The sequence below is a fragment of the Hydra vulgaris genome, chromosome 12 (assembly GCF_038396675.1).
Source record: "Hydra vulgaris chromosome 12, alternate assembly HydraT2T_AEP".
NCBI classification, from domain to species: Eukaryota; Metazoa; Cnidaria; class Hydrozoa; order Anthoathecata; family Hydridae; genus Hydra; species Hydra vulgaris.
In genome coordinates this window covers 41,817,946-41,830,000 of record NC_088931.1, presented here as the reverse complement: position 1 = coordinate 41,830,000, position 12,055 = coordinate 41,817,946, and the positions used below count along the sequence as shown (strand labels likewise).

The 12,055-nt window shown below is 28.5% G+C and overlaps 1 protein-coding gene across 1 annotated transcript; it reads left to right on the top strand.

Annotated features, from left to right (window-relative positions):
* Positions 1-2,975: 2,975 nt before the first annotated feature.
* Positions 2,976-8,283, top strand: LOC136087770 (uncharacterized). Its single transcript, XM_065811241.1, has 5 exons — positions 2,976-3,115; positions 6,381-6,685; positions 7,166-7,294; positions 7,589-7,744; positions 8,087-8,283. The coding sequence occupies exons 1-5, from the start codon at positions 3,069-3,071 to the stop codon at positions 8,209-8,211; spliced, it is 762 nt and encodes a 253-aa protein (XP_065667313.1). The 5' UTR covers positions 2,976-3,068; the 3' UTR covers positions 8,212-8,283.
* The last annotated feature ends 3,772 nt before the right edge of the window (positions 8,284-12,055 follow it).

Here is a 12,055-nt window from a genome sequence, read left to right as displayed (position 1 = left end):
AAAATGTTTTGGTCTGCAAAAAAATTGGAGGTTGATATTTGAAAATGAAAACGACAAATTTAATCTAAATTTGTTTAAAATTCAATTTTTTTATTTAATTAAAATTTGTTTTAAAACACATGCTTTATTTAATGGCTTACCTTATAAAATATCTGAATACTAAATAGACACTTTAACGATTTATATAAATTTATAAAAACAATTTATAAATATTTTAATATTTTTAATAATAAACTTCATTACAATAAACTTTTTGTCAAATAATGAAAAAAAGAAACATGTTTCAAATCAAATAAAAAATAGTAAATAAACGTTTCAATAAAAATATATTGCTTTAAATAAGGAATGCTTTTTAAATCCCACCATAGCAAACTCCAGGCATAATACAATTAACAACGATACAATTAACAAATGTCAGCAAATAATAAAACAAGTGTCAATGAACAAATGTCAACCTAACAAGACAAACTTAATATGGTCGTTCTTTGTTTAAAACAACATAGTTCTTTGTTTGATTTGGATGAACAAAGTTTTCAGTTTTTTATAAATGAATATAGGAAAGTATATTGTTACGATAACACTCAATTTCAATTAAGTAATGCATTGAAGCATAAAAGTATTGAATATGGAAGTCAAACAAACTTTATCTTTAACCAAATTGAAGAAAAGCCATTGAACAGTATTGTCAAAAGGACGTTTTAATCCACCTATTTCAAATGATTTTAGATATTGACTAAAGTTTAAAAAAATAAAACATTATACTGGCAAAATTTCATATTCATTAAGCAAACCATAATTTCAAAATATATGTTAATGTAAACAAGAGACTTCTTTGGTTTCAAAGAACACTTAAAAAAATATGTCTAACAATACTTTTCTTAAATTTATAATTCTGTTTCAAGTAGTTCTTTAACAAATTTTCGTAACATAACATATTTATGACAAAAGTGTTTCTCTTAATAGCGTTTTAATCAGCTAGATTATATCTTTACACGAATAATTTGCAAAATGTCTTGTGACATGTGCTGATATTTTATGCCTATTTTCTGATTTTTTTCATGCATAATGCTGTATTGCAAAAATCCGAAACAAACATTTTTTGTTTATCATTTGCATCTCTGAGGAAGTTAGATTTTTATCACATTTAATTGCCTTTGCTTTGCTATTTGACTTTCTTACTGATTTTAAAGTTAAATGAATTTGATCACATAAAAATAAGGAATTTATATGCTTACAGGTTTTCACAACATTTTCAAAAGAAATTTAGGACTATCAAACATAAAACTTGTATTACAAGTTATCATAACATCTAAAATACTTTTTGAAAGAGAATTTATATCAATGGTTTTCCCAAAACAGCAACTTCCTGATACAATAACATTTTTGTAACATACACCTTGTCACAGGGAACAATAATTCCTAGTAGAAGTTAATAAAAAAAAGTTGTAGAAAGTTGCTTTGATACAGTTTTATTAGACAATTCCTATGGGAATCGTCTAATAAAACCGTATCATAATTTTTAATTAGAGCTGAGCCTTTAACTTTGGAAGATTTATGATATTCGTGCAGATTCTTTAAATACTCGTCTTTCCATCTTGATCGGAAATGCGTCAATAACATGGAAAGATGTTTATTACATTGATTTATATCTATATTATAATCATTTTAGAATGAGAATTTATATCATTGGTTTTCCAAAAACAGCAACTTCCTGATACAATAAGATTTTTGAAACATACACCTTGTCACAGAGAATAATAGTAGTGATTTCCTGATAGAATTTTCCAAATTAAAAAAAAGTAGTAAAAGGTTCCTTGCAATTTTAGAATAAACTAAAAATCTATCTGAGAGGAAAATTGTAAAAATGTTATTTTAGTTTAAACTTTTTGAAGTTTTGATATCACTCAGATCATATAATAAAGTGTTGCTAGACGTTTTAAAACTCGCATTAGGTAAACATTCTATCCAACGTATTTTCTTCTCTTTGTCTCCGGGAAATCTATAAATTTTTTAAAACGTTTTTAAATCGTTTGACTTCTTCAATAATAAATATCTCTTAGAACAGCAATAAACACATTTTTCATAAACATAAACAAATTTCACCATTTTCATAATAGGCTAAAGAAATAAACCAACAGACGGTGCTATTTAATTTAGTCTTTATAATTATAAAAACTCTTTATTTAACGTTTGCTACCTACTGCAACATTTTTATCTTTCCGTATAAAATAGTAATTAAATAAAGTTGAATACAAACAATTTAACAATAACAACTAACAATTTAACAACTAACAACTTAATGGTTTATTTTTATATAATAATTTACAATAACTCTTTTGTTTATTAGATTTTTTTCAAAAATGAAATAACATTAAAAAATCAAATATGAAAACCTACTTGCTTTAGGAAGAGGAAATCTTTAGGATTGAAATTTTAGATACAGTAGGTGATGTAAAGTTAAGACAAGAGCTTGAAGATGAAGGCATCAAAACTGCTTCTGTGGAGGTATTTGAAGCAAAAGATTTTATAGCTGATTGAGTAGAACCTGAAGCAAGTTTTGAAATAGCTAGAGATTGTGAAGCTTCAGGATTTTGTAAAGGAAATTATATTGAAGCTTTTTCTTTTTTATTAAATGCAGCTTCATGAACTCTTTCAGTTCCAGAACTTGCACCTTTAAATGTATGGATAGATATATTAAAAGGAGATCGTGACCTAACTCTGTTCAAAGTAGGCTTTTTAGGACATGTAGCTAAATAAAGAAAAATATATATATAAATCTTAAATATATATATATCTAACCCGGTGGGCATGCGTCGTCCGCAGGACGTCTTACGCACGTTACATTTAAGTCAGTCCGTCCCGGTACGTATATGTAACGTCCTAAGGACGTCCTTTTATTTCTTTATTAGATAATATAAAAACCGGCGTCCCCAGGACGTCCGTTTTTAAGTTTTTGTATTCGTCCCCAGGATTTACGAAACAACGGATTTTACTTGAATGTGCAGTCCTTTTTTGTTTATGAAATTTTATTAACTTAACTCATAACTTCGTAACATCGTAAATTTATCATGTCGACAAAAAGTCAAAGAAAAATTGACTTAGAGAAAAAAGCAAGGTAACTTTCAATAATTCTTTCTTTTAAATAAAGTTAGTTTATATTTTAACTGCTACGTAAGGCTATTTGCAGCTGCTACATATATCAATATATAGAAATAATATTGCTATCAGGATATTGCCAATATAGACTATATTTCTCTTATTCCAATAAGTTATTCTTATGAATAAGAATACTTTTAATAAGAAGAACAACTTATATGTAGTCTAAGTAGAAAATAATTATTTATATTAGTTATTAATATAAATATAAGTTTATTAATTATTAATAAGTTATTAATAACTAATAAACTTAGAATTCTAAGTTGACTGCATTAAGCTTACAGATTACAGTCCACGTAGAAAGAATATAAAGACTGCATATACCTATTCTTATTTAAAAATAAACTATACATATTCAACGTAATAATATATTCTTTCTACCTGGTTAGCTTGTATATTATTTTTTTTTGTTTTTGCTGATTCTCTTTGGTTGACTTAGGTAAGTGCTATAATAATTCATATTGAACTCATTTTCACTTATTACCTCTACGCATTTGTCTAATAAATTTTAAAATTGCATATATATCTCTTATGTGTTTTGCTATATTCTAAGGAAAAGGTACAGACGTTGGCGTAATCAAAGGAATTCTGCAGTTATGTTGTCTAATGAGGTTGGATCAAAAAGTGATAACAGTGTGATAGAATCTTTCGTGAACCAGAATAATATTTTGTGTGATTCAAGTAACATATCTGAATCTAAAAGTTTTTCTTTGGAAAAAGTTAATAATACTGAATAAGAAAATGTTATTGATTCGTGTTCATATAATACATTTCCTCTTCAATATAATTTATCTGAGTCTGAAGGTGTTTCTTCACAAGCAAATAATGTTAATGATGTTGATTTTGAAAATGTTTGTGGTTTGTGTTCAGATTTAATTTGTGAAAATAGCTCAAATAGTTCCATGTTAGCTGATGAATATCAATTTGACAAAAAACTTTGGGGAGATATAAAATCTTTAGCTTTAAAACACTCTTTAACAAGACAATGTATAAACGATTTTATCCAAATTTTTGTTGAAAAAGGTTGTTCCTTGCCAAAAGATTCCCGTACCTTATTAAGCACAAAACAATAAAATATGATTCAATTGCAAAATAATGATGGAAAATATATTTATTTTGGCATAAAAAGCAATTTAGAGAGGGTTTTAACTCTTCATAATCATAATTCAAAAAAAATTAATCTGAAAATAAATATTGATGGTATCCCATTATGGAAGTCAAGCTCCTATCAACTTTGGCCGATTTTGGTCCAATTTGGGGTTTTTAATCCTTTTGTTGTTGGGATTTTTGGTGGTAACAAAAAACCAAATGTTAAAATTCTTCTATTTGATTTCATAAAAGAGTTAAAAGAACTAGCTGCTAAACCAGTCCAAATAAATGGGAATCACTATGAGATATCTATATTTTGTTTTACATGCGATGCACCTGCTAGATCTATGTTAAAAAGTATTGTACAACACACAGGGTATTTTTCATGTGAGAGATGTACCATAAAAGGTTCAAGTAAAGATCACCGAATTGTGTTTAATGACCAAGGCGATTATGTTGTTTTGCGTACCAATGAGTTGTTTCGAGATAACAAATATTGTGAGTCTGACAACAATGGTAAGCGTCATCAGTTAAATCAGTCACCTTTGGTTGAACTGCCATTTAATATTATAAAAGACTTTTCACTTGATTACATACACCTTGTTTGTCTTGGAGTCATGCGACGAATTTTATATTTTTATAAAGGAACATTTAAAGGTGTGTTTAAAGGACGTCTATCCTCTGTACAACAAAATGTTTTGTCTGATCGTTTAGTTGCTTTGAATGGCACATTGCCTACTGATTTTGTTCGTCAACCAAGGTCTCTTTCAGAATTGGACAGATGGAAAGCGACTGAGTTAAGAAGTTTTCTTCTTTACACTGGCATAGTTGTTTTGAAAGGTATTCTCAGCAAAGAATGTTATAAGCATTTTTTAAGTTTATCTCTGGCCATTAGAATGCTATGTGAAAACAGTGTCAAGTGTCTTGAAGATTTGTCTTCAGCTCAAGAATTAATTTATTATTTTGTAAATAATGCAAAGCAACATTATGGTAATACTTTTGTTGTGTATAATGTACATTCCTTATTACACATCACTGATGATGTAGAGCATTTTAGCTCTAACCTACATGATGTTTCTGCATTCCAGTTTGAAAATTATTTACAAAAGTTGAAGCGTCTTGTACGTGGTAAGCATAACCCAGTTTCCCAGATTGCAAATAGGTTTAGTGAGCTCAATGATGTATCTTGTTTAAAAGAGGATTTTGTATCAAAGATCAATGTAGGAATTAAGGACTCCTGCTTTTTGGTTAACAATGGTGTTGTATATATTACTGAAAAGAGATATGATGGAAGCTACAGATGCCGGTTATATAATGATTTACATATGGAATCCTTTTTCCATTGTTTTATTGATTCAAAAGAATTAAACATTTATAATGTCAAAAAAAATGCTCACTTTATTTACTGCAGAAAACAGAAATCAGATTTGATTAGAAAATGTGTGAGTTTACCATACAAGAGTGGTTTCATTGTAATTCCTCTTCTAGAAGATCTTTAAATTAGTTTAAAAAACTCAATGAAACATTTTTTTGCAGTTACTGTTTTATATATTGTATATATTGTAATTTTAGTCAAGATCAGTATATGGTTATTTTCTGAAAAATTGAAATAAATATAAGAATATAAGAGTCTACAATTTCATTATTAAATAATGTTATAAACAAAGTTTTGTAAAAAATATTGATATCATTGTATTTTAATGATTATGCACTTAACATCAGTATTTATAAGACTATTTTTCTATTGGTTTTATTCAAACTTAAAACAATAATTTAAATATTTTGCTCATAATAGTTATGAATTGCACGCTGGAACTGCCTTGCAAGTTAGAGTTTTAAGCAAATATTTCTAATATTTATTATAATTTATGACAAATAAATATATCATTTAATTATTTGTAACTTATATCAAATACTTTTGATAGTTTTTAAAAAGTTACTTTGAAATTATTCTGTTTTTGTTAATAACAAATTAAATGTGAATATATTACCAATTAGACTATTCTTTTTATCATTAGTATGTTTAGTTTAATAATAGAATATTTTTCTCTGTGTATTATATAAAACAATGATAAACATGTTCTTACCAATATATTAATATTTTTGTTTTATTCTTTTATCAAAATATCTTTTAGTCAACTATGGTCAGCTCTGGTTATTATTGAAAACAAGCAAAAAGTGAAAACTCTCGCTCCATGTCCTTGGGTTGATTTAGAAAGTATGATTCTGTACTGGCCACCAAAACATAAATTATTAAGTTTATATATTTCTCGATGGTCTTCTCCTGAGAGCAACTGGACAAAATTGGTGATAGTGAAAGTATTATTGGAAGCTGGGTTTAAATCAGTGGCGCAAGATATGATAAGTTTTTTGTCTACTACAGAGAATGATACAGAAGTTGACTCTGAAAAAAGTGATTCAGAAATGGAAGAAAAAATTGGTTTGTTAATTTATTTTATTAATTAAAAGTTCATAATAATTTTTGTGTTGTCCAAATATGCTGATAAATTATGATCCATATTTCATTATAATTTTTTCGAAATGTTGACAAAAACATAATTACTGCCCTACTCTATCGAACATGTAGAAACTATAATTATTTGTTTATTTTTATGAAATTTGCAACCTTAAGGCTGAGGAGGCCACTACAGTCAAGTAGGCATTTTGTTATTCTTTTTATAATTGTGGTTACAACCCTTTCTAAACCTTTTAACTGTAAAACCCAAACCACAATGAACTGGGCTGCTGCATAAGACCAAGTGTCATTAAATTTGTTTCTGGAGCGTTTTTTTTTTTAATTTTGTTAGAATAATAAAAATAATGCAAAAAATTATTGAATTTATTTTGTTCACTTTTATAATGCTTTTTTTGAGTTTTTTGTTTTTTTTTTATAAAAAAAACACTCATTTTTTTTAAATAGATAAATGTGTTGCAAGTCCAGTTATAAAACGCAAGCGGTCAATGGCCCTAATATCAGAAGAAGATACCTTATCTCAATTTCCACAACTGGAAACTTCCAACTTCCATACACCAACAAGTAGCTCAAAAGGTGAAGAATTATTTTAATGTATGTCTTAATTATTTTATGCAAATTATTTGGTATCTTTAGCTGCTTGTAAAGATATATTTTCCACTATTTGAGAAATTAATTTTTTGTCAATAGAACCAATAGAGGCATCTATTATGTTAGATTTTTTTTTCTCTAACTCGACCAGATTTCTTTGTTCGGGTTAAAGTCACTCAACTTTATTTTTAATGAACTTTTTTAAAATTTTGTTTTCGATATAAAGTTTTATTTCCTTAACTTGTTCCAATATAAAACCATATTTTAACATTTTTTTAGGAACTGATTCTAAAAAGTTTTTTGCAACATGTCCATCACCATCACCAACAAGAGTATCTTTTTCGGTAAATCCAATAATAGCAACAAAAAATACATGTGGGAAATTTAAAACATATACTGATGGTGGAACCTCTTTCAAGGAGATGTCTACCAAACGTAAGCACTTTAAAGTATTTTTTCTATTCTTCTATGTAATATTTATATACCTTCAGATGGATATTAGACATGATGTATAATAAGATATTTTCTGGGGTTGGGGTTTAGATGACATTGAAAAATATAATAAATACTGAGAAAGTAAATTCAATTATTTTATATTTCAATGTCTTGCAGCCACATCCCTTGTGCAATTTTTGCAACCCTATAATAAACTCGTCGGTCCCCAAACTCATTATTGATTCAATAGCCCTCAGGATTTTTTCTACCCTATCATGATGCCTCATAGTTTATAACTTAAGTATTAAATTATTTTGGTAATGCAAGGCTATTTCCTTATAGAATTTCAATACACTGTGCTTATGCGGCTAGCAAAATTAGAAGAAAATCAAAAAAACATTTCTGAAACACTTGGATTGCTTCGAGATAATGATATGGCAGTAAATAATGATTCAGGCAGTCTATAAGTGCTCCAAAGCAATGCAGAAATTGAGGCAGAAGAGAGTAAACTCAAAGACAATGCATATTTTCAAAAGAAGGTTGTTTTAAATTCTTACCAACAGTTACAATTATTTTAAACACTTGCAGATTTATAAATTTTTATATTTGTTTAATTAATAGTTTAAGATTATAATAAATTAAGAACTTCGTTTCAAAGTATCAAAATTAAAAAAATTATTTTCAAAATTTCTGTCTTGGGTAATTTCTTTAGAAAAAACATATAAAAGAAATTGGAGGAAAAGACGCAAGAACGGCAGTAAGGCTTGCTCTTGATGGAATGATGTCGCGGGAAATACAGAATGGTTTTAGTCTGTATGTTTAAAGAACCAGTCTTTTTCAAAGACACTTCACTATTTGTGTTTGACAGGTATATGAATGTAATAAATTTATTGTGTGAAAGTTGTTTAAATTATTTTTGAGCATAACTTGTGTTACAAGCGTTTTGATTTAAGGCCAATTTTTCCATTATGCTTCTATTTTAAAAAATGTTATAGTCATCATAGCGCAATATCAGCGATATATGAAAAGGAGGCGTGTTTAATCAATTTAAAATCATTTTTTTGCACATTTTGAAGGCTAATTATATTTTTATTTATATAAAACACAAATAAATAATAGTATTAAAATTTGTGATTTAGCGGCTTTCTTGTGACTTTTTATTTTTAATGTTTTGTGTTGTAGGTACTCTACTTAACAGCAGCAAGGAAGACTATCATAAAGATCGATTAGATTAACACATTGGTGATATTTTAAAACGAGCGATTCGAAATAACGCAATGAGAAATCCTGTAGTTACATAATTAATAAATGGATCTCCTCGTATAAAACTGGTTCTGTCTTTGTGGTTTCACATCAGACAAGCAATATTACTTATGATTACTTTTATTTTTTCATTTTGTAAATACATTTTTTTAAGTTATAAACCGTTTTTTAATTTTTCTTATTCTAGCGCATGTATACACAATCAACAGAATTCAAAACAGTTCTTCAGTTTATAAGAATAAATGTTTTGTATAAATGCATTATTATACTATTACTTTGTCTTGTAAGGTTATATGTAATTATAGTATTTAGTACTGAATAATGTATAATGTTTTTATAAAAGTAGCACTTACATGGGTTATAAGGGTTATAGTTGCAAGTCTTACTTATAAGAGTAATTTAAATTTTCGGAATCAACTAATGTTTAAAATGATTTTAGGACGTGCCGAAGACGTATTTTTAACTGCCTGAATAAGGATCCGGGACTTGTGGAAAACGTCCGTAGGACATGCTATAGACGTCCTTTAAGGTCGTCCTACGGACGTCTCTTTAGATCCCCGTTGGACGGACGAAAAGCGTTTGATTTGGTACGTCTGGAGGACGTCCCTAAGTCGTCCCGTGAGACGTCCCAAGGACCAAAATGGACCTATTGCGGACGTCGTTTTGCCCACTGGGAAATAAATGTGTGTGCTTGCTATATATACAAACAAAGAAATTACAACTATGCATGGTATTTAATTTTAAAATAAAAATAGTGCAAACTACATAAATCAATTAAACAATAGCGCATATGTATTAAATTTTTGCTTTAGGTTTTAGCCATCTTCTGATTTTCAGCTTCTTTCTTATTTGAGGATGTTTCAGATTCATCACTTGTGAAATCAAAACCTTCACATACTGATTTGTCATCTAAATTTTATATATATATATATATATATATATATATATATATATATATATATATATATATATATATATATATATATATATATATATATATATTAGGGCATGTCAAAAAAAATTTTTTTGGTCGCGGTTTAAAAACCCATTCTATACATAAAAATAAGCAAAAATATGAATTTTTATTGTTCTATCTCAGGATTTTACGAAAACAAGTATGGTGAAATTAGGTGAAGGATGGCGAAAACAAGATTGCACCATTTTGTGTTTAGTTTAAGATTGCAATCACTACATAAGACATCTATTATAAACTGTTAATAATTTCTTATAATAATAATAATAAATGGGTCCGAAAAAGAAGAAAAATGCGCATATAAGTGAAAGTGTCAGACGACCATTACATCTGTTAACTAACCCAATTTCACAGCTACCAAATACACAGCTTCCAACCATCTCTTACTTGGTGTTTTACCTGCAGAGTCTGGCAAAACTGTTGATGAAACAGAAATTATTCACAACTTACTTGGGTCCTTTGAAATATACAATGAAATTTTCGCAGTTGTTGCAGATACTACCAATGTTTATACAGGAGCCCATGCAGGAATTATAACCAGATTGTGCTATATTTTGGGAAAACCTGTTCTCTGGCTGTTATGCAGACATCGCATGTTTGAAATAGCAATACATAAGGCAATTGTAATTGTCCTTGGAGTTACTGCTGCACCAGATAGACAGTTCTATAAAGATTTCAAGAAGGACTGGGAAGTATATCACGCTATCATTCAAAAAGCTGACCTGTCTGAGTTTAAGAAATTTGATGAGAAGAAACTGGAAGTTGGATCAGAACTTCATAAACTTTACCTGGAAGCTCAGAAATATCTGAAGTTTGCTCTTAATCACGAAGTGTTTCCAAGAGATGATTATAATCATCTAGTCAAGTATGCTGCATTTTATGCTGCATTATAAATGTCTCATCACCTGAATGGTTTTAAAATTGAATGGTTGAATGGTTTTAAAATTTATTAACCAGGCTATTAAAATGGCTGAATGGTTTTAAAATTTATTAACCAGGAGCCAATCACAATGCTCATTTCATGGCTGACATTTTTTGCAATTTAGCTATTGTTATGACATCAGGTATATTAGATTTAAGAATGCTGTTAAGAATGATTACCTGTCATTCAAGTCAGCTTATGTTATACAACAAGAGTTTGATGTTAAAATTGACAATGCTTTTCTGAAATTTTTTTAGCAGCACTCTTGGTACATTGCCCCAAATGTTGCTGTGTTAATAATGGCAGATCCAGATTTTTAAGACAAGCTGTTGACCTTTGAGGCACCAGATATCAACACTAATCCCAATGGTAAACCTGATGCTGTCCTAGTTTTACCTACCTCTGAGGTAACAGAGTTGATTACAGAGGAAAGTTGGGCTCTGTTCATTGTTCTAGGCATACAGGACGAAATTCCTACTTGGAAAACAGATTTAGCTGCTGGAAAGCTGGAGGAAAATGATTCTTATGTATCATTTTGTGAGTTTGTTTAATCTCTAAATGTTACAAATAACCCAGCAGAGCGGAATATCAACAATAATCAAAGATATATCAGTAGCGCATTAAAGAAGGACAAAAGGCAAAAATACTGCTAGTTGTCAGAGAGCACAGGGCGTTAATATCATTAGAAGCTGACCAAAGTGCACTGGCCAAATTGTAAAAAGTCTGTTATAGTAATGATATTTGATTTTAAACTAAAAAATACCTTTCCTAACTTATTTTTTTCTTCATTTTTAAAAAGAATATTATTTTTCTCGTATTTGCGTAAAAGCCTAAAATCATCTTCCAACACTAAATATGGTCCTAGAGAGGTCGAATTTAGTTTATATACTTCTTTTTATGTATAGAACAGGTATATACCGCGACCTTTCATTTTCTGAAAATCATGATATTTTGGCATGGCCCTATATATATATATATATATATATATATATAAAATTTATATAATTTTTAATTTATAAACTTATATTGTCAATTTTATAGATCATTTACATATAAATGAGATCAAGAAAATATCAATATCACAATACTTACAATGACGATACTTCTCCTTAAGGAGCGGAAAGCAAAACCAATCATTCTGAGGTATTAACTG